Below are 25977 nucleotides of genomic sequence, written 5' to 3'. Positions count from 1 at the left end.
CCCTTTCTAGAGGAAGGTCTGATGCAACACCTGTTATATGCATTGATATATTTAACAAATCCCAAAAGTAAAGATAATAATTTCATTTTAAATGGAGAACAGACATTCCTTGTCTTGCAAACGAACTGTCAACAGTCTTGCATTGAGAGTAGGTATAAACAAACAAACCATCCTATTCTTCAAGGAATCTGCTCTATCTAGTCCCTCTTAGACTCACAGAACGTCTCCGGTGGCTTGTTTATACCAGTTTGTAATCGTAAGTTCAAGACATTGCCCTGCTTCTAGCCTTAGGCTACAAAGTACCGGGAGATATGATAGGAAATAGTGATTTCGGTTTTTTTCCCCTCCTCAATGTGACTTCTGTCTGTCACCTTTTACCCTTTTATTGTGCCTTTGTGAGATGAGTTTGGATGCAGCATCTCTAAAACCCTCCCAGCAATTCACTAAGGACGGCTACTAACTGAGCACACACAATGAGGTGCTGAGGGGGCTGAATGTCAAAGCCCAGCACGCCAGGTACGAAAAACACACACAGTACTGATAACATCTCTTTCTTCCTTTTTAGCCTTATTCAGGGCGGCTAAGAGCAGTTGGTAAATACCTCTGCTGCACAAAGGTCAGTGTTTATCTGATAGCACGGAGATAAATATTTCCTGCAGTACGACCTATGCAGACGCATTTGTGTCACTAAACACTGAGGATCAGGAGCCTCCTGCGGTTAAAACCACCCTGATGCAGACGGTGTGTCCTTGCGTGCACAGCTGTCTGCAGGCAGCTATTGGTCTCCCAGTCCTTTGCATCACGCCTCACTAGGAAGCTGTAGATGTGTGAGCAGTTACCACGATCATATGCAGCCCTGCTCACATCAGTCATGAGCTATTTATAAGTAATCAAAGTTGTACGTGTTATTTAGTACAACAAAATCTTCAAAATGTCACAGAAAAAAAAAAAAAAAAACAACAAAAAACCATCAACACAAAAAAACCAACAAGCAATCAAGCAGAAATTGGGATGCCCAGGGACCAGATCAAGTACTTCAACGTCTAAATCATCATCCCAGACAGAGTTACAATTAATTCTTCATCTTGTTTTATATCCATGGTTTCTCCTTTGCAATGGAACTCAAGTATGCACAAAACCCACACACCTCCCTCAAACCTGCTGTAATATTCACATTGTGGTTACAACAGCAGCTCTTTAACTTAATATTTATATGTGCCAAGTCACTTAAAATTATGGAGGTGTTCTGGAAAATATGGCAGTGTGCTTCTAAATAATCTGACTTGGTAAAATTACACCAAATTAAATAAGTTCTTGCTGCTTCAAAAGCCTTTCCTATGAAAATCACTTCTAAATATTTTCACAGCACATGTCTAAACAAACCAGATGCCTCTGTCCAATATAGTATTCTAGTTTGAAACGTAATTGGTGACTTGCATATAACTTGTTGCATATGGAACTTTAATACTGGAGTATCTTAAAGTACTTTTTTCTAGTATTCTGCTAAGCCCACCTAATTAATTGAAAATTTCAGGTCATAGGCATGTAACAGGTGAATTTTATGAAGAAAAAGACTGCAGTATTTGCAGTTCATTTGATAAAACCAAGAAATATTTCTGATTTGCAAGTACCAATCAGAAAGGGACAAGGATTCAAAGTTCTAGAGGAGATTCTTTTTTCTTTTGGGGTAACAGACACACACAGTGTCATCCGGTTTAACTTCAACCACAAGACACCGCTGTCTGTTTTCTTTCTCAAAAGACTCACGTCACTGTGCACTGAAAAAAGGGAACTTCCAGTTTGTGGTGAGGATACATGATAAACAGATCTGTTCACACCAGCTAGAAGGACTGCCTGCGTCAATAAAAGGCAGCAGCAGAGGCAGAGAGCTGACATTTGGTGCTTGGAGGATTATCACTGCAAAAGTCGCTTCATATTGGAGTTAAGTAAAATGCCAGGATTTTTTTTTTCTCACAACATGACTGAATTAAATGGAAGAGAAGACTGCAATCTTGCAGAAGGCAAAATCCATAAAAAGAAGCAAAAGTCTTTGTAAGTATATACAACTCAGTACAAACTTTAATGTATTAGAAGTGAAAATAACACTCTGCTAATCTTGGAGATTAAGAATTAGCACTGTGTTTCAGGTTAGATGACTGCAAAAGCCTGCTCAAAGCCCAGGACTGCAGCAACATTAAAAAAGGCTTGAGCTGAGGCATATCAATTAATTGATTGCTTTAAGTAATCAGAAGTAGATTTGGATACGGGGTGGGGGTCTCTTAGTCTTTTCAAAAAAATTGCTTGGGTACGTAGCTTCCAAGACTTCGGTCATAGGATGGACCTGTCTGTTTCTGTTTAAAAGTTTGAAGAAAATTTAAGTGGAATTTAAATGCAACTGTAATTTTAATGGATTACAAAAAATGTCTGTTCATTGTTTCAGTGGTGCAGATCTCAAAAACTACTTGAAGTGCATGGTACCACATATTGAATCTGGGATCAAGACTTCCAACACTAGAAATGTCATGTAAGTACTGAGATAAAACAAGTTATAAAATATAATTATAGTTAGTTTACAATGTAATAAACTACTTAATTTCTAAACTACTAGAACAACAAATATAATGCCTAGAATTTCCAAACTGCAAGAGAGGTGAACATTAGTAAATAGAAATTATTCATGGAGTTAGAGATGTTTTCTTAGTGATTTGATGTATTTGCATAAAATAGTGAGGGAGAAGACACCTCAGTTAAATCCATTTTCATCAGAAGGACATTGGTATCTATTCTCTAAAGATTTACAAGAAACAGTGCTTCACACTTAAGTGAAGAGCAGGAGGTATTACCATTCTTGCAGAAATTTGGAAATAGAAGTACAGGTACAAAATTACTTTATTGCAATTACAGTAGAAGCTTATCTTCCTGAGAACTGAATTCAGGACAACATGATAGTTGCACATTTTTCCATCTCTGATTATTTTCCTCAAAATAGGATGTCTCCAGGGTCTCAAATTATGAGAAAACCATAAGCTTAGTAAATACCTGGTATACATATTCCTAGAATATAATAATAAAATTTATCTCCTTCAGATGTGCAAAAAAACCCCCATGACTTCTTGCCTAAAGTTTTTCTTTCTCCTGTCATCTTAGGTTTTCTACAGAGGAAGTAATTCAGTGGTCACAGTCTTTGGAAAAGCTCTTGGCCAGCCAAAGTAAGTCTATTACTTCAGTATGACTATGAGGACAAAATTTTGTCCAATCTCACCAAATAGGCAAAGCTGTAGCATTATATAAACACTGCCAGAGAATGGCCAGTTGCATTCCAGTTTTTTACAGCTCTTTTGTAACATGGCCACTAGTACAGCTTTGTTTCCAAGTTGATTTTTTTCTTCTTTCCATTTTCAGTAAATCAAATAATCCCCAAATAGTTCATTTCAGTGCTTTTAGTTCAGTCTTCTATCCTTGGATAATACATCAGTTTAACTTGGAATTTTCTCTCCACTTGTACCATAAGACAATCTGTTCAGGAAGGACTAGAACCTATTGATATAATATGGTACTCAGGGTCTAGATCTAAAAACACTGAACATAACTATGAAGACTCCCACCAGCCTTAATATTAGACTATCTGTAGTATGGTGAAGAAGGGAAGAACAGTGTATTTTGGCAAGATTTTATATCAGATTTCAATACAACTCCTGCTATTTACTTTATCCTTTCTGGTCAATAAGTGAAGATGTATTTGTGTTTGGCTTTAGGTGGTCAAGGTGTCTTTCGGGAGTTCCTGAAGTCAGAGTTCAGCGAGGAAAACATCGAGTTCTGGTTGGCTTGTGAGGATTACAAGAAAACCCAGTCTGATCAGTTACATGGCAAAGCAGAGAGGATTTATGAGGAGTTTGTTCAGTCAGATGCTATTAAACAGGTATGTACAGAGTCAGCCAGTGCAGTGTTACAGTACAAGGATTCTGGATAGTCAGAAAATAGAAGTGTAGTTTCACTGAGGTACTCACACATTCACTCAGTTACATAAGAGGAAGAGACAGACACATGTTTTCATGACCATAATTGCATCATTGCTGTCTTCAGCCATGAGATTATCAGATCTCACAGAGTCACAGGATACAGACCAGTACTTGGCAGTATCATTAGCAGAGCTCAGCAAAGGCCTCAGCAGCTTAGCATATGATGATTCTTGCTGAGTCAGCCCAGTTTGAATTACTGATGGTGTCTGTAGATCCTTAGAATTTGCTAGCAGAAGCACCATGGGTAATTTCTTGTCTTTTAAAATATGTGGACCTTCTAGAAAATTGAAAGTTCTGTATGTTGGTCATGTTTCAAACTGGAGACAATCAACACAAGATTTCTCTTTTTAACTGGAGGCTGTTCCTCCAAGTAGTCCATTGTTGAGCTGTATTACTTCTGACTCCATAAGAAACTGCACTTTTATAGTGAACAGCAACTTCTGTGCCTAATTGGAATATAAGTACCTAAAGTCCCTCACTTTGCAGTTCTGATATTGAACCAACACACTAAAAACATTAGATATAGAAAGAGAGCACGTTTTAAGTAAATGGCATTTGCTTTTTCCTTTCCAGATCAATATTGACTATCAGATGAGAGAAGCAACAGCCAAAAAGGCTCAAGACCCAACTCACACAAGTTTTGATGAAGCCCAGAAAACAGTGTACACCCTTATGGAAAGGGATTCATATCCCAGATTTTTAAAATCCAAAACCTACCTGAACCTTTTGAACCAGCTGCAACCCAAAACTTCAAAATAAAGTGTTTGAGGCAGTGAAGAGCCAGGTAAACTCTGTGTCAAGTATTCTGACAAGATCCTTCAGGGTGGTTGGATCTTGGCAAGGAAAATCCCTGCCTTGGGAGGAAGAGTACGAGGGAGATGCAAAAAGCTCCACAGCCAAGACAATGCAGGATAAAAGCTGGCAAGGCTGTCACAAGGGTGAGATCAGCACAGGGAGAAAATCCTCTCCTCCCACACACCATGGAGTCAAGACAGGATATGGAGACTATTTGTTGTTTGACCTACACTGTGAACATTGAAACAAATCTTCGATCCCAAAGAACTGCTGATTATTAGGAAGTGCAAGACTATCAAGCTGAGTACTGGAAAAAGATTATCAAGTTCAGAAGAAAAGCAAGGATGACTGACAATTTTGTGCATAACAAGAAAACGTTCAGACAAGACTGATAGCTTTCATAAAAATCTGTGAAGTGTTAATAAGTGAGTGTGAACTCCACGATGCTATTGTGCTATGTAAATATATTATAAATTGACATGTATTAAAATTTATGTTTTAAATTATATAAGAATTATATAAGCTGTACTTTTAATAAGTTTGTACTCAGCAGGCAGGTATGTAGCATCTTTGCTGTTTAATTTATTGCAAAATAATAAGCAACTCTTCAATGAAATCTACTTAAAATAAAGTTTTATTGTCATTTTGTATCTTATTTTAAGTGGTCTTTCAACCATAATTACTGAAGTATTGAAACATGATTCCCTTCCATCCCACTGTGCCACTACTCATCCTCTTATCCAAATATTAATTTTGCCACCAGGACTTGTCTCTTTTTATCCATTTTACACAACCATAACCTTAGTTATCTGGAGTAGGTGATCCTGACCGACACAGATCCATCCTCACAACCCCCGAGAAAGAACAAACAAATAAAAAATAGAACAAACAAAAACCCCCAAAACACACACAAAAAAGAGGAGCAGGTCTAAACTTCCTCCCTGTTTTTCATACTGCCCCAGCTACCAGCACTTCAAACCAATCTCAAATACAGAAATTGTTTAACCACTGAACTAACAGTTCAATCCCCTTTTAACACTAATAATGTGTTGAGCACACACATCACCCATGGTTGCTTATGCAGAGAGGCAGCAATCAGAGAGGCTCACCAGCAGTCCCATTGCTTGTGATATCACCTTGGTAAGATCCAGACTGTACCTTACAATACCAATATTAGCATCAAAGATCCCATGATTTCACTGCAAATGTTGAGTAGCCTATACCACAGTGGGTAGTGATGAGAATTAAAGTAAAAGAAGAAAAGTTGTGTGATTATGCTTGAACTATGTAACTATGAACATGAGTACCACCCAAACTAAAGTGTTTGAGATCTTGTGACATTAGAGTTTACAATGAAAAATAAATCAAAGAGTGCCCTGGTCTTAATGAGTTACCATCATGAGATACTGGTATCACATGGGTGGCAATACAAGATTTTCTCACATTTTCCATTTTTCCAAAATAACATGAGCTTAGTCAGGCCCACTGCATTATTCCTTACCAAATGGAGAAGTTATAAACCCAGAGATGTCACCTCATGGCGAGAACAGACCGTGTGTTCTTGCTGCCACCCTTTGGGGACTTTGGGACCTCCAAGGGAGAACAAAAATCTATGTTACAAGCAAAACAGCTGGAAGGAACAGAGCAAAATGGCAAACACTGCCAGCTTCCACCATCACCAGCTGTTGGAGCTGGAAGCCATTGCAAATCACATCTTCCTCCTTTCAGGGCCAAAAAATGCAGAAGAAAAGAACCTGGTCTTGCAGTATTATTGCTAAATATGTATACCTGGGGGAGTCTGGCTGCAAAACCTGAATGCTCCTGAAACAATGTAAAGCAACCTCCAGCTGGCACTCTTACATGAAATAATTTCCCAGGATCACTACAAATAAATCTAATTTCTGTGGAGCAGGAACAACAAATATGCCTCCCACACAAGGTGGATCACGATGTTTGTTCTGACACAGACATGGACCAAATGGCACTTCTTGCATTACTTCAACCTCAGAGAAGACAAAAGAGAACTATGAAATACCAGCTACTCTTTGAACAGACACTGCCTTCAAGTAACATTGTTCTTTTGACTGTAAATCCCTTAAATTAGTATGGCCACAGTCTTCGTTTGCTTCCCCTGCAGTTTTACAATTTTGCTACAATTTAGCCAAGCACTTGTATGAAATTTCTGACTAAAATCATATTTCATAGCATGGTTAGTTAGAATTCTCATTTATTTTTAAATGGCTTGTTGCTGGCAGAGAAGACTGTAGAGCAACTTGTATTACACAGCTAGTATAGACCAGAGTATTTTAGAAGGGAAGAAGGGACTTTTGCCTCTTTTCCACATGCATCTCTCCCTACTTCATGATTTGGTACAGTGAGAGAATTGAAAGGTTTTTTCTTTATCAAAAAGAAATGATTCCACTCCATAAACCCCAACCTTGGTATATTTTTTAGTCTTTCACCTTATTTGCAGTACAAACCTGAAATCAACTGCAGAAGTCAATTACCCAGGTTGTTAATTCCAGAGATACTCCAGCCCACTCCAGCGTCCCCTGGCAACACAACCACGTTTCACAAAGCAATAAACAGTATAGCAGAAATTCAGACCTGGCTCTGGGGTGCTGTCATACACCCAGTATTATATATCTGTTGCTATAGCAGGGCTATACAAAACTAGTGCTTAAACAAGGTCTGAGAGATCTGGATATATTTTATGACAATTTATGGTGCCATTCGTACTTTATAAAAGAAGCTATAAGTATTTGTCCGACCGTACAAGTGAAAGAATTTTTACATTACTTTAAGACAGTTAAGAATATTTACATGGTTTAGAATGGTTCAGAGATAGGTATTTCTATTATTTTTTTTTTTTAAATACAGTATACAATGTTTATTTTGCAGTGAATTCTTTTTTTTTTTTTTTTAAATACTGCCTAAACAGAGGTTCTTTGGACTCAGAAAAACAGTGGAACATATAGATCAGAGGAACTCAGTACTTTCTGTGACCCTTGGTTTATTTACAAGGTGCATACACTCATCTCCTCCCTCCACTCATGCACATGAATAGCCCCAATATCACAGAGTGGTTTCACAGCTGTGGGTTGTGCCTTTTTTTTTTTTTTTTGAACTAGATTTAGCTTTCCCTTTCTGGAAAAAGCACACAATAAAAGAATGGATATTTGTTGTTCCATTCACTGTCTCTAAGAGAAGCAGTTGAATCAGACTGACCATCAGCTACAGAAGAGTATAGGAAAACAGGATGCAGTACATGGAGAAGCTTTAAGATTTGACAGTAGTGACTCAGACTTTTCTTTATGTGTTCTGCCTTAGCCCTGAAGGAAACATTTTCATTGTTTGCCAGTGTTCCAGTGTAAAAAATCAATCATTGTACCCTCTTCGGGTATACTTTTGGAGTGAATTAACTTTTCTCTGCTTCAGTTTTCTTTACAGAAGGATTCGAGGGTCCAGCAGACCCTGAATGTGAATTTAGAAGACTAACTTCAACCTCTCCAATTTGGAAAAAATTAATTCACCAAAACAGGTATTTTTAATATTTTCCCAAATAAGCCATGGTATAACATAGTACCAATCTCTCCCATATACTGAATAGACCATCCATGGAAACTTGCTAGCAGAGACATTCTATCATTATGCACAGTGAAGCAGGAAGGAAACTAAAGCTGAGATAGTGACACACAGTACAGATTCACCACTTAGACTCCTCAGTGCCACCTCTCCCTGCCCACGCTCTGCAGCAGCAGGCTTTCCAGATGTCAACTCCTTTATAGTAGTGAAATGAGTTTGAAAAGCAAAAACAGATGACAGAAGGTGGAAAAATTAGATTTTCTCATATTCCATTCAGAGACACAGGTTGATTGTATCAGAGTGTGTAATGTCTATAAATGAAGCTTTTTGAAATAAAATCTTTAGTCATTAAACACAGGCAGAAATTGCAAAAGAAGTTCTTGGTTAATTAATCATCGGATGATTTAAATTTTTCTTGGATGCTCAGAAACAAGGTCAGAGGGGAGCTAAAGTTATCCCCTGGCTTTAGAATCATAGAATCAGCTGAGTTAGAAGAGACCTCTGAGATCATCAAGTCCAACCCTTGATCCACTACCACCATGGTTACTAGACCATGGCACTAAGTGCCACATCCAGTCTCATCTTAAAAACTTCCAGGGACAGAGAATCCACCACTTCCCTGGGCAGCCCATTCCAGTGCCTGACTACCTTCAGAAAGTAAAGACTTTCTTCCTAATATCTACCCTGAACCTCCCCCAGCACATCTTAAGACCGTGCCCTCTTGTCTTACTGAGAGAGCTGCCTGGGAGAAGAGACCAATCCCCTCCTGGCTACAACCTCCTTTCAGGGAGTTGTAGAGTGTGATGAGGTCTCCCCTGAGCCTCCTCTTCTCTTTGCTTGGACAGATACAGCCTCAAAGGTTTTAAGTCACAAAAAGAAGATTTACATCAATCATGAGCCAGTGTGCCTACTTTGGAAATAAACTCATTCCCCTTCCTTTCTCAAAGCATCCCCAGAAGGTACTCTCTTAAAAGACCCCAAAGATGATCAACATTTACATTCTACTGAGCATTTCCCTTCAATTTCCTCAAGCAGCCTAAGCACCACACAGCCTTAAAGCACTTATCTAAACCACTTTGGAGACCAGCTCTCATATGGTCCCTTTCACTAATAAAATTAGAAATAGCTTGAGTAGAACATGAAATGCAGGAATGTAAACCTTTCAGGACCACTCTAGACTTGTGCGCAGAGAGAAACAGAGCAGATTAGCAATGCTTCTCTTCAAAGTTTGTTATGCAGCCAAAGTACTAAAGTGACAGCACAGCTGTCTACAAACTTGACATCACTTGAGTCACAAGGGGTTTGGGTTTTTTTCAAGTTACTCTGGTTGGAGGGCTTCTGCTATTAGAGAACAAGCTTCAAAAATAAAACAAACACTCTTTGCATAAGAGTAATAATTCAGTAACCCATGATTTCCATACTACTTTTGGAAGAAGTCTGTAAGTCTGTACTACATTTACTGTAGCAAATGATTTGTCAACCATGAAGGTCAAGAAGCCAACTTAAGATACAGAGAAGAGACTCAATATTGAACAGAATTCAACCAGCCACAAGTTTGAGTAAGGCAGTGTGTTTGTTCGTGCCAGTCTGAGGAAACAGTGAACACACTCTGGATGTTCAAACAGAGCCCAAAGTCCAGCTGGAACAACAACAGGATACAGGGGCCCTGGATTAACACAGTCAAATGTTCTGACCAACTTGGACCACACCACAATTGATAACTTGACATAAACAAAGAGTGGCAAGATGGAGAACCAGGATCTTCCAAATGAGTGCCCCTGCAGGTGGTGTGATTAACCTTGCTCACTGCAGAGCTTTGTGTGGGAATGCAGAGTCTGACAGAGTTCAGGGCATGCAGTGCATCATACCCAGACCACAGTACCCTCCTCCAGGAAGCCTGAATGAAGGGGTGGGTTGAAAATTCATTTAAAAATCAGTCCAAGTTTCTAATGACATGATGTGTTTTCCTACTGCAATGGCTGCAGGATATGAGGCTCACACAATGACATCACAGTATTAGGAAGAAAAAAGGAAGAGAAAGGTCACACAGTACAACTGAGGTGAGACTTTCAAAAGTGCTATCTAGACATGAATCTGTTCTCACTCAGCAGACAATGGCTAATAGTTTGCAGAAACCAGTCACGATGTTAAGATTTGTCCAACTTTATTGTTAAAATCTAAAGCCATGAACACAGAAACTACTGAAATTCTTCAGTCAGTAACTACTAGCAGGCCTTGGTTACTTCTACCCAGAAACAAACCACTGCATTATCTCTATATTTGCAGACAACTTATTGATTGTTGTGACCTACTGTAAGGAGTTGAACCTGTGCACATCGTTCCCTGTTATCCTGTGAGCAGACGTTTGTTGCACACTGAACCTAACTTTTCCTGAGGCTATTTTCATATGTATAGCAAGAAAGCTCCCAACAAAATCTGCCAAAGCCACCAAGTCAGATGTAATTAGAGAAACAGGACTCTCTGCTAGAAATATTTAAGGCTGTACTAAGCGAGAAGCAAGAACATTGATCCATTATTTCTGTACTACGCACACTCAAACAGCACTAAGGATGAGCAGCAGCTAGATCAGAGTATCCACTTTGTGCTCACCTCAAGATTAACAAAGGCATCTTACTGTCTAACTGCTTTTCCTGTGCTTAGACCTGGACCTCTAGGCCCATCCTGGGTGTCCCTATTTAACATGCCCTTGTAGGACCTGAGCACCAGGCAAGCCCCAACAAGCAGTGTCCCTGGCATTCATGAGTGCCAGTGTGTGGGTGCACTGCAGAAGGAAGGGTGGCAATGTGCAGGCAAGGGAGCATGTGGGTAGATGGAAAGAATGGGTACAACACAGAGAATGAGACAGACAGCACTTCCACATGCACTAGTGCGAAACAGATGTAGGTGGGTGAGATGTTTATTGAGCAGAGGAACATTAAAATAGAAACACAAATGGGAAATAATTAATACAACGGTAGGAGGAAAAAATCCCATGAAAGTTAAGAAAGGTGATACTAGGTAAGTGAAGGCAAGAAAACAGAAAAGGAAATAGAAGACTGAGCAAGAACTCATCTGGGAGCATTATCCTCACTAAAAGCAAAAATTGTTGCAATCAAGATGGTCAGCATACATTTTCTAAACTGGCTGGCAATTAAGAGTGAATCCCTAGAAAAGAACAGGTCTGACAATTGACAAATTCAGCAGCTCTGGTATGATATAGCCATCTTTAATTTTTTGTACTTTTCAATTTTCCTCATCATTTTCTTTTCTGAAAAGGATGTCAAGCTCAACCACTGAATAAACCAAACAATGATCAATTCCTATGTAGCACATCCCCTCATGACACTAAAGCTGTTCTGTGCCCATACAGATGGCAACACAAGGAATTCAAAGGAACAAAGCCGTTTCAGAAGCCATGTCAACCTGCCTGTTCCAGCTATGTCTCAGTTTCCTGCTGATCTCAGTGTCTCACCTGTCTGCACAAGGAGTCTTTGAGGCTAAATGAGACCATTCGTCAGTGGCACTGCAGTGAATGTCCACAGAGCCTGCACCCACATCTACCCTTCATGAGGCCAGTTTGAGCTGATGAACACCACAGTTCAACCTCCTTCTTCAGAGTGGTACCAGATGACATCTAGTGGAATATAGATGCAATAAAAGGAAGTGTACAATTTTGGTTAAATCACAGTATTTCAGTGAAGCAGCACACCTGGTTAATGACTAAAATTTCCACTCCTATGGGCTTTAAAGCCAGAAGTATATAGGTAACATTCTGGGTATCAAGCTATGAATGATGGTAGTGAAGAGAGCTGACTCAGAAACAAATTGTAAAATCATATTTGCAACAAGTTTAATGAAGTAGGAACAGGTTTGAATGGCAGCAGTTCTGTCAAGAGCAAGGAGAATCCTTGTAGTGGCTGGGAGGCACGGAGATGGCAGCCAGGAATGTACCCACAGCCCTTCAGGGTCTCTAAGGTTTCTGAGGGCTTCCCACCCAAACAGATTCTCTGGTTTTACAGTTCCTCTACACTGATCCAAGGACACATTTTCCAGCAAGTCAGTCACCCAATGCTAAGAGACTCAGGCAATGCTAAGTGCCTGTGGATAACCATTACATTTCAAATGATGCTTTAGAGCATGGTCAAGAATACAACAAAACTGCAGATACGAAATAAGCAACAAGTCCTGTACCTAAATATCCTCCCACTGTACAAGTCAAGAGAGGTTTGCAAAACTATTTTCTTCAACTTAATAGTGAAAACAAACTTAGAGAGAAAATCCCAAAATAAGTTTATTTCAATTAAAAAAATATTACACTATTTCTTTATGTCTGTAATATGTAAAAGAAAAATATGTGAACATAAAGTCATTAGTTACTGATCCTCAGTCTCTGCACAATTTAAACCTACAAAGACATGTCATATCTGGTCATATATGGTCTCCTGAGCAACACTTGATAGAAAAAAAGCCCTAAATAGTTCATTAACATTAATTTTAATACTGAGAATTTAGATGCGCTATCATTTCATGCCAGTGAAATTTATTACAAAATAGATAGATTTAGGCTTTTGCAAAAGAACTTGCATATGTACCTATCTATACATACAAGGTTTTTACAAAACATATGTAAATACCTTGGTTAAATATTGGTTCAAACCACTACTGGAGACTAACAACATCATTGGGATTTCCATTCTGTAACTTCTCCAGAGTTAACTCCATTATTAACATGATGCTTTTTTTCTTATTTAACTTTAAGTAGTTCTACAACTGAAATTGTTTATAGCCATTTTTAGCTTGTCAAGTTCCAGCCCTCAGATACTTTTAGCATATAACTGCCTCTATATGAGACATTAAAGTATGATGTTTGAGGAAGTACATGAGAAAGTCAAAACATGTCACTGTTGTGGTTATTTGAATAATTAGCTCAGACACATTGCATAGATATTTGCCCCTTCTCATTCCCAATATAGAAATAGAATAAAATACTCCAGAATCCTGTGTAAAATTATGAAGAACACAAAATAAGATTTAATGAAATAGCAACCCATAGAAAATAGATCGCATGAGGATATTTGTCCTTGCCAAATAGCAAGGAGCCAATAGCACAGGCCAAGTCTCATGTGTCTGATGCTGCCCTGCTCAAACACAAGGTTCTGCTGTGGGGGAGCACACCACATACATTTCCTCCCTAGCAGAACCCTTACTGTGGGGAAACTGGTGTACATCCTCACACACAAAGGCTGCATACCAGTAGGGTGAGCTGCAATAAAATAAATGAGTGCACTCTATTATTGTAGGTTCAAGCTTCAAGTGAAGTTCCAATTCTACACAGCTCATGCTTTGCCTAGGAGACTCCGTAAAACGAAAATAAATGAGTCAGAAGAGAGATAAGATTGAAAGAAATATCACTGTACACAACTGGGTTGCCAGATGGAGCAGGGAGATGACCAACCTTGCCCTCTTCAACAGTGTCAATCTGCACTTTACAGGCACTGGCAAATCCTCAGAGATCACAACCAGCCCAGGAAGAACAGAAAACTGCCTAGAAATATCCCCTTCCATGACTAATTTGCAGCAATTAGTTGAGGTAGCACTTAGTTTCAAAGCCCCAATACCACTACAAACAAATCTACCACTGGCACAAACAGCAACTTAAGAGCTATTGCTCTGCACAGCTGCCTTGCAACACCTGGCTAGAGAAGAATAAGCAAAACATAGATAACCTCAGTCCCAATTTAAAAGGAGGCCATAACCTGGGCAACAGCTATGAGAAGAATGACAGGGGACCTCATACAAGTTTAAAGAGAATTCTGGTCTACCATCCCTCAGATGCTGTGCAAGAGCAGGTTAGTGCCTGACACTAATGGATCAGAGCAGAAAATAAAGCTTCACTCATGGCAGCCCAAAGTGCTTCCTAATGCTCTCCTGCAGGAAGACGAAACTTAGTTTCAATGCAATGCTTGTGCCTTTTGTCTCATTTCAACATGGACTTTAGATTTCATATAAAGAACTTTGGACTGATGCACCACTGACAGTCTGTTTGCACTGAAATTATCTTGACATCTCTACTGATCAGCAGTAATGACATGAAAATGTGCTTTACTTCATTGAAATCTTGCATGTATTGTCCAAGTTTTGTGAGTAATGTTTTCCGCCCCTTAATCAAAGGAGCTTTTTCTGGCAGAAACCACAGCAACTGTTCACCCATGTCTGTATAAAAAAAAAAGGAGTCAGGCACTAACACAAGCAGCACAGGCACAGCCAAAGGGTACTAAGACTATCTACACCATGAGAAAATGATGAAACAAAAGAACGAGTCAAGAAATTTGGAAAATTACCCTTACAAATGGAACTGCTAAATGAAGCTTTTTAAACAAGGCAAACAGGAAGAGTTTGTGGAAGTATAAGATTTCATACTCTGATATATTAAAACAGCAAAGTATAGCAAAGGCAGGGAAATAACTTTTCATGCCAAGAGAAAAACGGTATTTCATCATAGCAAAGGCATTCATGTTTGAAATGTTTCTGATGTATAAACAACTTTATCCCTATTTATATATGAATATTTTGTGTAACAGTGCAAAGTAAGTTGAATAACATTAGAGGCAATTAATTAAAACTTTAATATAGCAGTTTCTCTCTGAGGGCTAGCTGAAAGCTAGATGTGTACTAAAAACTGTGACATTAGGTAGTTTACAGATTCATTGGCACAGCATAAAGGTGGTGAAAAAATCAAAATGCATGTTGTAATTTGAAAAGTAAACAGATCTTGTTCTTTGATATACTAAATCAGTTTTCCTGATGTTTCTCCAATATAAAACATGTTAATGGTTAAATGGTCATTTCCAGATCAGTACTGCTTTTATGTTTTACAGACATGAATAACTTCAGCACTTGGATTCATATATTATCAGTCAGGCAATTCCTTGTCCAAAAACCTTGCAGCCACGTGACTTTGTTTGATTACAGGTCCTGCAGGAAGCACAGGTCCCACACGTTAAAAGAACTTACGGTCTTGTTGCAATAAAGCCTCATAATGAGCAAAGAGAAAGGATTCTACACATCACTGATATGGATTGGATGAAAAGAGTTCCCATGATCCAAGTCTGGTTAGCTGAACTCTGCAAAGATGTATTGAGTAGTTAAGATGCAATTTACGATTTACAATAGACATTAATATAGGTAAAGTAACAGGCAGCACTTGTGAAGATCACACGATCCAAACCCAACAAACTGCTCAAGGGATGTTGTAGCTTTCACACTAGTCCTGTCTTATTTTAGGGTTAACACCATGGTCAGCAGAAACACACAGCATCTCACTAATGAAACATATACTATGCTTCAGTGGAAAAAAGATGTTCCAAAGAGCTCTGGAAAAGATATAATCAGCATGCTCTGTTCCTTGGTCTACTAGGAGATGAGTAACATAAAAGGAGAGAACCACAAAGCCCTGGATATGTATGCTTGACAAATGTGTGTACTCAACAGCCCTGGGGAATAATATTTGCATAAAGCCTCTCACTCAAATTAAAATGGTTCCTCAGAACAATAACATTTCCTTACACAGAAGTAACTTCATACAGAAATCACCTGAAGAAAAAACAAATTACTGAATGACACTTTGAATTTAGATGGAAGTAGCTGAACTAGATTACATTACATTGCTTAATCTAATATTTTTTGAGCGTTTCTGTATAGCAGGCAACCTACATGGGTTTCTCCAGGTTTCCAAACAGCCACAAAGGCTGTATGTAATTTATATTTCAGTGAATAGAAGACTAATGATTGCCGCATGAAAATACCCAGAATTGGGTAAAATAGTCTAAACTAAGATGATAAGTAATAACCCTATGCTAGAATTTAAATGCATAACTTCATCTTAAATATGGAATATTGTGTAGTTTTAAAAGACACTCTGTTTTTAGGCAGAGGGTGAGATAAGTAAATACTCACAAAACGAATAGGACAAAGAAACAAAGCAGAGAACATAGTTCAGAGAATTCCAAAGTAGGCAACAGGCAGTGGCCACTGGCAATCCTATAGGGCTGCAGGGAGCATGAGTAGCAGGAGTAGCAGTGCAGCAGTTGGGCAGAGTTATGAAGTTTCAATATCCTGTAGGAAACATACAGGGTAAGACTCTCAAATAATGTAAAACTCAATATAGGTGTCAGGGAAAGAAGGAAAATAAGATGAAAGGCAAATGTGCATAGTTCACAGACTCAGAAAACTGGAAGATACAGCCTTGCCCTGTGTTTTACTGTGTGTTTCAGTTTGAAGGAAAAAAAAGTTGATTCTAGGAGTAATATGTGCCAGTCAAAGCCAAACCTGAAAGAAATTCTGACTTTAGATAAATAAAACTATTGTTTTAATTTCAGGCAGGTCTATACAAACTTACTCACTGTCCTGTGAAAACTTACCAAAGTATTTGGCATTGCTTGGAAACCAAAGGAGAAGCAATAAACATTCTCCATGCCACAAGACATTTTTTAAATTTTGTCTTTTTTAGACAAACATCATTTTAACTGCCTCATTCCTAACAAAAACTTACACCTTTTCTTATGGATATCATCTCTATACAAAAGCAAGTTTTATACAATGTTTTATTGACTCTGAGATACATGCTGGACAAATATCAGTGTTAATCTCTGACACTTAACAACTTAATCAGCATTGTCCAGTCTACATTGAGCTCTGATCTCTCATCCAGGTCACCCTGAACTTTCAGGAAGAAGAGTCCTAGTTTCCTTCTGCTTTGGGTCAGGCTCAACCTTCTAATCTCTTTTCACAATCGAGGAAGCTAAAAGGGAAAATTATTAACATTTCTATTCTTCCCTAAGAGATATTCACAGGACTGCTTAAAGATAATTTTTAATTTTTTTTTTTTTTAAGTTCTCATATATTACAAAAATATATTTTGGTCAAATGCTTCAGACATGACTCACACACAGATCAGATACATAAAATAAAAATACTGTTAGAACTGATTGCACTGCTATACGTACAGTGAATTTTAAGTTTTTATTTAAGAAGGCCACAACTGAGCATAGCAGGTTCAAAACTCACATATTTTCCATGTTTAGAAGAATGAGCCCAAATACCTGTTGGCTTTGCAAGATATTCAGAGCAGAAGAAAATGAGATCAGTTCTAAGTAAGTAAAGAGGAGAGTTATGTCCTGCAGTACATGCAGTTGAGTAAGAGATACAAAAACCTCAAAATTCACAGTGGAAGTTTTCTTTGTAAGCTTAAGGTCATGCAAAAGGGTGCAACATCTTCCCAACTGCCCCAGCTGACCACCCAGTGCCTCCTGGACAAGGACTTCTGGCCCACAGTGACAAGGGAAGCCACTCACAGTGGAGGGTGTACAATAAGTGAATTATAGCTCCCACAAGGCACTACAATTTAAATTTTGGAGTTATAAAGCTGTAGTTATTTTTGTGGAATACTAATTTTTTTTCAGTGTAATACATATTCTTCAGCAAATTAAATCATGCTGCAGATCAGTGCAGCAAGATTCCTATTATCAGTACAACAGCTATTAAAGTTGCATTAATACAGATCATAACTCATGTTCATATTCATGTTCATATTCATATTGTTGTCTTTCTCGTTTTCCCAATTTTTAAAGGAAAGTAAAAAGGTAAAAAGCTTTTCCTCTGTGTCAGTTGCCCCATTGGGCAGTGTTCTTTCTGCTTCACAGATTAATGGTAAAGACAAATAATCAGAAATGGAAATAAGACAGCTCTACTGACGATGTTCAGTGAGACAGACCTGATTGTCACTCATTCTATATAAAAGTGCCATTGCTGACAGAGGTGAAAAATTATCTGCGTCAGTAACAGTGAATATGACTCAGAAATAGCTCTTAAAGAGAAAAAAAAGAAATTATTTAAAGGATTCTCACTCCCCACAACAACACACTTCATGAGTTTATGCAGAGAGAAGGATAATAGCTCATGAGAATGAAAAAAAAAAAATAACTATTTTACTGGCCAGAGTTGCTAGAGAGTTATTGACACCACAGTTCAACAGTGGTAAAATTTCTTTTATTGTGTATTTCTTTGAAGAGGTCAGAATGATCAGGAAAGCCTGACAAAATCTGTGAGTCACAGCCAAGTACTTTTTCCGAGAACGATAATTATATCAAATTAAAAATAAATGGGTCATCACCAATTAAAAAAGGTACAAAGCTACTAATGGCTGTTCTGCAGCAGAAATCTACACAGCATTATGCAGCACTTGTAACAAATTTTAATTTAGATTTTTAAGAAGTGCTGTGTCAAAAAAAAAGCTGTTGTCAGAATTATAGCTAACATGAAAACTGAATACTCAAGGAGAATGGATCTTCCTCCAGGTTTGGCTGGTGCATAATCCCTTGTGCTTTCTTCTATTAATATAAGCATAAGAATTTTTTCCAAGTTACCAGCATTGATGTCCTAAAACTGCAATGCTTAAAAATCAGTTGGTGAAAATGGAACTACGCGCACTCAAATGGAGCTACTGCCCTCAAACATTTGTTTTTCCTTAAATTGTTTAGTCTCTCACCTCACTACTTCCATGCTTTCCCAGAATCAGGCAGGAGACTCCTACAAGCTTATGGACTTATTGCTTAAGAATAGCAAACATAAAAGTAAAATCTGATTTTAGTCACCTCCAAGATCTGTCTAGATTAGTAATAATGTGTCATTCTGCATTGTAAACAGACTAGAGAGAGATGGAAAGTACCCTTGCAGCTAAGATTGCATCAGCCTTTCATTATTTACCTTATGTTTAGAGCTTATATTCATCTCTCAGCTGATAAGTCAGCTTAGATGTTAAAGGCCTTTAAATATTACAATAAGATCTTGTATCCTTGAAGACTTTGCTACTAAATACAAACTTCAGTATTCCCCAAACTCTGTGGGGATTCCTGTCCCAATGAAGTTGCTGTCTAGAAAGCTAGTAACTTCTTGTCCTCCTCCTAAGCACAATTTAAATAGGTGAATGCCATTTCTAGAGGAATTATATGGGAACACCTTTAAATTGCAATATATCTGTTGCAGCAAGAAAAATATTTGCGTCACCATAATAAGCACAAGATTTAGGACACACAGAAAGTCCTTTTAAAGTGTAAGTTTCACACAGATCATACTTAAATTAGGGGACAGATTTTCAACAGTGTAATATATTTTTTTAATACTCTGAACTGCAGCTAATCCTGCAATAATGCTCTCCTTTTTTCTGAAGTGTGTCTTTGGAGGAAGTGCTACAGTGATCCCAGTCTTTTGAAAAGCTGGTAACAAGGAAATGTAAGTAATTGTGTGTTTGCATCCCAGATGGATTACTGAAAAAAAGTTCCCACAAAGCAAAAATCAACAACTCATGTTGTATAATATATGCTGCCTTATATGCAACTAATGAAAAACAACTGTATGTGATATGCTTAGCGTGCAGTGCACTAAAAATAAATGTGGCATGTTGTAAATGCTTTCCCAAACTTGCCATTTCTGCATTCACACATAATTCTTCTAAAGACGTACAATGAAGGCAGGTTTATCTGCTATATCCCCACTTAGAGCACTGAATAGCAACCTATATTAGCCAAAAAGTGAAAGAAAATTTGACTTGGGAAGTCCCACGTATGGTAAAGGCACTGCACCTAATAGTACCTCTGTGCAGGGTGATGCCATGGAACTTAACTCCTGTATTCAGATATGGGATGAACTGTAGCTGCAGTAGCAATTCTGACCTTTCCCACCCCAGCCTTACAGAGGGCTCAGAGCTCTCCCACGTTTCTCATATGACCAGCAGTCTGGAACATCACTGCCTTTTTTTTTTTTTTTTTAAATATTGACGAAAATGTTACATCACAGCACAAACTTCTAAAAATTATTCCCGAAGACTGACATTATTTTCAAACTAGAGACAAACTATGAAGAGCAAGAAGATTAACAGACAGAACTTTTAACTATAAAGATTTTGCCAGTAAAAGCCTTAACAGGAAACAAATTAGTATGTTACAGTTTGCAGGGAAAGCACAGGGAGAAACTCCACAAAAGGAAACAGTTTGAAGAGACACAATCACAACAAAAGCAGCAGGCACGTGTGTGATCACCACTGCTGCCAGATGATAGACAGTGTTCAATGCCTTCAGAAATATGAAAGCCCAGAGTGCTGCACAAGTAGGAAAGCTTGCTTTAAATAAAACACTTGTATCTTCCAGCAGTACCCAGAACGCTGCCCTTCTTAAAATGCCTCCTTCATTGTTCTTAGATGGCACTACTCGTTGAGTTTTAATTAATTTCAAAGCTTCAAGACATCAAGAAATGCAAAGATGTGCTCATATAAAAAGACAGACTCTAAAGCCAGTGGATTTGCAGCTCTTTATGAAAAGTGGGCAAAGTGTTTGCCTGTCTTGGATTTACTCCGAAAGCACATCTCACAATTGCAAGCACCATTTCCACTGTCGTGCCACCCCGTGAAGCCTCATAAATATTCTCCTAGACAGAGGCATTTTAGCAACTCTGTCACCTAATTCTGTGCAAAGCAAGCCTAATGACGTGACATAACAAAAGGCAGCCTCAGGAACTTAATCTTTGCCAAGGTCCCACTAATTGCTCCTGTTAAACTCCATCACCAGGTGTTTCAAAGACATCCTCAGGTGCAGAACCACTTATTTGCCAAAGAAAGAATTATTTTAAATGTTTATATCATCAGGGAAAAAGTTATTTTCTTCTATTTTATTAAGTGCTTTTCCCCCTAGATTCTTACAGCACAAAAAATGGTCTTGGTTTTTTACTCAGATCGTGGTTATTTGTTAATACTTAGATATTTTCTGTAAAAACTTAGAACTGGAAATTAGGAATACTTCTAAGTCTTTGGATATTTTTCTCACAGAGTCCAGAATGAACAAAGCTTTCCATGCTCTGTCCCTGTATACTGAAATGCCACTGAAGTTAAAGGGAGTACTGCACATGCAGGAAAATGCAAGGTTGAAGTGTGGGAGTGAGATACGGTGATTAATTCCCCATTTGACATAATCTAATAATATTTATATATTATATAAATATAATAATATTTATAGGTGTACAATCAAAAATTACACTGCCTTGTAAATATCCCTATTGCCTCCAAAGGACTTTAAAGGTAATGCATATATACAGGTTATGTAAATTTGGCTTCTAAAATATTTACAGATGGGCCTCTGATCTGCAAGACCTACTTGAAGACAGAACATAGCAATGAAAATATAGAATTCTGGCTTGCTTGTGAAGCTTATAAGAACATGTCAGAGGAAAAGGATCTCCATGGCCAGGAAGCTTTTTACGAGTTATATTCAACCCCAGGCTCCCAAGGAGGTGACAAAATATCAGGAGCTCTCTATTTTCTCTTACAGAAGGGCCTGATGTGTCATGCAACAAAGAACAACATTAAATGCCTTGCACCTCTTGTATTAAAGGGAGTGAAAACTATTCATCCTCCCCAAACCTCTTTCCCAAATTTTAATACTTGACTCTACATCTTGTCTATAGGTAAATTTTTCAGCTATATCCACCAAGAATACAAAAGGCACAGGTTCTTGGATCTGTCCTGTTCTCCTTAGCATCAGATCCAGGGGCCATTGATATAACTTCAAGAGATTTTGGATTATGGCACTGCAGCATATATATATTAGTCTGATCTTTGAAAGAGTAAATATACATGAACAAAGTAAAAACTCTACCCTTTGTAAAATGGGCTAAAATAAAGATTCCAGGACAGATAACCTTTTTTATTCCTGCTTCCAGCAGCACAAGGTTTAGGGAAAACAGAGCAGATTTGTATGTAAAATGTCTGATTTTTCTCCCCTGACAAGTGGCTATAGACAAAAGTCATTCCTGCTCAGCCAGTAATGCTCTATGACCTTTAACCATTCCTGTTTATTACTCTCCTTGCAAAAACAAGCCAGTACTGGCTTTTACTGCCACTGCTTTTGGCAGGCTGACATAACCAGAGAATCATGCTAGATTATTTTTTTGTTTATGTGTAACAATAAAGTTATTATAGAGGCTCAAAATGCAGCCCCCCTGCCAGCATTGAAGGACAAGCCAAACCCAAATCAGCTGGATTCCCAAATGCTGGCTGAGAGCAGTTGCTGCTTTAAATGGCTAAACCACTTGCACTAATCCAAAACTTTAAAATTTTAAAGTTCCCTCTTTTGGTTTTAAAGGCCAATTGGCAAGACAATGCATTCTTGTCCCCCTTTTTTTCCCCTGATTTTATTTTTAGCATGAACAGCTATAGGAAACTCAGCAAGATATTTGCATTTCCAAAAGAGAAATGTCAGTTTTGCCAACCACAAATTAATTAATGAAAAGTCAGGGCTTAAATCAGGACATTTAAAAATAAGCTGTGTAATTTTTTTCTAAAATAGTGTGTAATTGAATCTTGCTATTGGTATCGAGTTTTTAGGTCTTCAGGACACACTGATTTCATATATTCACTATTAACACAAGAACTAGGTACCACTCTAAAAAAACTAGATGCTCATGAGGATTTAAAACCAGTTTATATTCAGATTTCAGCAGCATATAAAAAGGTGCCACTCAAATGACTCCTCTGGAAGTGCAAGATCTCAACCCATGAAAGACATCAGCACTAACCAGATCTCCTCTCAACACTAACAGACAAAGTGAAGCTGAAAATAAACAATGTAATTCATCATGAGTTGATGGATTATCAAACATTTCCTTTTCCCTGGTGTATTTGCTGATCACTACACCCTTCTGCTGTTACACACCTGTAGAGCTTCAACTTATCTGCTACAAGCCATGGATTGCAGCAGAAAAATTCTAGAAATTAAAACTTCTCCTAAACAAGGTTGGTATACAGGCTCAGTTTTATCTATCTCAGAGATCAGAACAATTTTAGACATTGTTTTTCACTGGTAAGGTGCACCTTCACACACTTGGACTCATTAGAAATCAAAAGTCAGGCTTCCTCCTACAGAATCTAATCCTAGGTCTAGAAACAACTCTTAGCAAATCAAAGGTTTGTTTTCAGTTCTGATTTTAGATTATAAAATACATAAAAAGTTATAAACAGAAGGCATTCAATACAGATCCCCTGAATTGAATGATCCTTCCCCTTCCTTTGCACATATTCAGAGATACCTTGGTGGTGTTACTTTCTGTTTCAGATCAACACTGACAGTCCTGCGAGGAACGGGATCACGAGGAATATCCAAGAGCCAACACAATCCTGCTTTGATGAAGCACAGAGAATAATTTACATGCATATGGAAAGAGATTCTTATCCTTGATTTCTTGAATCGGTTCTACCAAAAACTCAAACGCAGTCTTCAAACTAATGGCAACAATTCAATAGTAAATTAAAGAAATGGTTGAAAATTTAGAAAGGTTCTTCTGGTATGCAAGTGTTTCAGATTTTAAGTAGACAGGAGAAATCAGGCAATAGATGACTATTATTACTGATCCATTCAACTGTTCTGTTGATATTAGAATTCATGAGGCACTATCTTCCCCCTTCCTTCTAGAAATAACTACAAGGTTGATTTTGGGAGGTTGGTTTCCTGTCCCCCAAGTCCATTCCACACATCCCCCCCATCCCAGCTGGAAGAAGAGAGGGTCCTTTTCCCAAAATAGATTTATTGTTAACTGCTACAGATCTTTCTCCTGCTTGTTCTTTTGTGTTACCAGATGCAAGGCAATAACACTGTATTTCCTCAGATCATATGATTCATAAAACAGTAACTAATGGCAGCAGCAATAACAAATCACTGCTTTTATCATGTTCATTAGCAGCACTTGAACGAGCTCAGGTACACTTTTCTACTGGCAGAAAAAACTAAAAGGCATTTGCTCACATTAATCATTCAAAGCTACTGTTGAAAAAGATAAAAAACTTAAAAATAGCTAAATTGACAGAATTCTGTCTCTTCCCTTATTTATTTAAGAACAATAAAAACAAAATTAAAAAAATCAAGTAGGCAACTCCTCAAACATTAAATTTGCCAAGATTAAAATGCAGATTAATAAAACCACTATAGCAATTAACTGTATTCAACCCTGGAAACTGTTGACCTAGGGAGGCACCCAAGAAAACAACCATACTGAACAGATGGTCTGGGGGTTTATTGGGTTTTGTTTTTAGAAGGGCTGACAATTACATAATTTTTTCTTTGTAAATATGAGCAGTGTTGGCCTCCATTCTTGATAACAGCCTTGAAATTCATACTTTATTATTATACTGCTGTTTTCATGAGTTTTACATCCATTCTCTTGGTATATAGTTGGTAAGCATAGAATAAAAAATGCAGATTGCAGATCAGACCTATGAAACAAAGTAAAAATCTGCTTATAATCAGAGTCAATCAAACCAAAACTGTAAGAATAGCACAAGATAATATTTTCAGCGCAGATGGGTGGTGAGAACATGCAATGTCTCTTCATTGTACAATCAACAGACTTCAGAGAATAAGTTGTGAGGAGGCTTTTCTCTCAAGTTCTCTCAATTAATTTTGTACTTCCATTTTAACTCTAGATATTTCTACTTTTAAGTCCCAAAAAATAAATGGCAGGCAGTCTCACTCTAAGTGTAGCAATGAACAATTGTACAGAACTTGGTACTGCAGACAACAGATTTAAACAAACTGCGAGCAGAAATGTTTATCACCAATTACAGGGCAGATGAGAATGTTTGGGACCTTGCAACCTCAGAGGAAAGGGAAATGACTGCAGCATTTCCAAATATTACCAAACGTACAGTACTGTTGCAATCACAGGACCCTTCAGAAAATGACGTTTGGTCTAATGTTCGCTAAACAGTGGGAAGAGTGCAATGCAAAAAGTCTTCCAAAAAGAACATTTTGCTGCACATTCCAGTGAGCTGGAATCCATGGCTACAGATCAGAGCTGTTTCTTGGCTAAGACTGCATCCTAACACAGGCTTACCTACAGTCTCCTACAAAAAAGCTTCACAGAGGTGGTAATATGGTAACCTCTCCCAGTAGAATTACCCATTTAATAATTTATCAGTAGCACAGTCTTAAGGTGCTTTGATATCAAAATATTAAATTTCAAGCGCTAAAACATTTTAGAAAATTGAACTTTTAAAAATTCAAATTTAAAATAGCAGACCCATCTCAGGGTCTGATTAGGATACACAAAGGATTCTTTTTTTTTTTTTTTTTAGATTAAAAAGAAAAAAGAAACAGGTGAAGCAATGTAGAAAGAAGGATAAAGAAACACAAGAGGAGCAAATTATGTATTCAGGAAGCTAATCATGTAGCTGAGCACTGTTTTAGATGTTATACATCGTAAGTGTGCAGACTCCAAGAACTAGGAATTCTCATGACACCAGAAATAAGACCTCAGCCACTGCAGCCAAATTGTGCAATTGGTTCTTCAGAAAGGAATGTAAATTAGAAAGAGCATCATATTATGGATTCCAGGCGTGTCTTCCCATTGACTTTCGTGTGTCTGTGTGTCTTTACAGGAACAGTGACACGGAATGGGACATCATGAAGTGCACTGCAGACAGCCAGCATCATGGACATACAGATTCTGTCTTGACTCAGTTACATAAACACTTTATAGC

At 38.0% G+C, this 25977-nt stretch overlaps 2 protein-coding genes across 2 annotated transcripts; both read left to right on the top strand.

Moving 5' to 3' along the window:
* Nucleotides 1-1858: 1858 nt before the first annotated feature.
* On the top strand, nucleotides 1859-5469 carry RGS1 (regulator of G protein signaling 1). Its single transcript, XM_032695876.1, has 5 exons — nucleotides 1859-2052; nucleotides 2441-2524; nucleotides 3148-3209; nucleotides 3756-3919; nucleotides 4593-5469. Exons 1-5 carry the CDS (start codon nucleotides 1952-1954, stop codon nucleotides 4776-4778), a joined length of 597 nt encoding a protein of 198 aa, XP_032551767.1. The 5' UTR covers nucleotides 1859-1951; the 3' UTR covers nucleotides 4779-5469.
* Nucleotides 5470-17486: 12017 nt separating this feature from the next.
* RGS13 (regulator of G protein signaling 13) lies at nucleotides 17487-23753 on the top strand. Its single transcript, XM_032696759.1, is given in 6 exon segments — nucleotides 17487-17551; nucleotides 19627-19688; nucleotides 21576-21660; nucleotides 21662-21737; nucleotides 23558-23691; nucleotides 23693-23753. Coding segments are annotated over 6 exon segments (483 nt in total).
* Nucleotides 23754-25977: the final 2224 nt, after the last annotated feature.

This window comes from Chiroxiphia lanceolata, chromosome 9, assembly GCF_009829145.1.
Source record: "Chiroxiphia lanceolata isolate bChiLan1 chromosome 9, bChiLan1.pri, whole genome shotgun sequence".
Lineage (NCBI taxonomy): Eukaryota > Metazoa > Chordata > Aves > Passeriformes > Pipridae > Chiroxiphia > Chiroxiphia lanceolata.
This window is presented reverse-complemented; position numbering and strand designations above follow the sequence as displayed.

Excerpts from the sequence above, each read along its gene's own strand:
- RGS1 (XM_032695876.1), top strand. The coding sequence starts at position 1,952 with ATGCCAGGATTTTTTTTTTCTCACAACATGACTGAATTAAATGGAAGA. Across the intron at positions 2,525-3,147 it reads TCCAACACTAGAAATGTCAT|GTTTTCTACAGAGGAAGTAA; the intron begins GTAAGTACTGAG and ends CTGTCATCTTAG. Across the intron at positions 3,210-3,755 it reads AAAGCTCTTGGCCAGCCAAA|GTGGTCAAGGTGTCTTTCGG; the intron begins GTAAGTCTATTA and ends GTTTGGCTTTAG.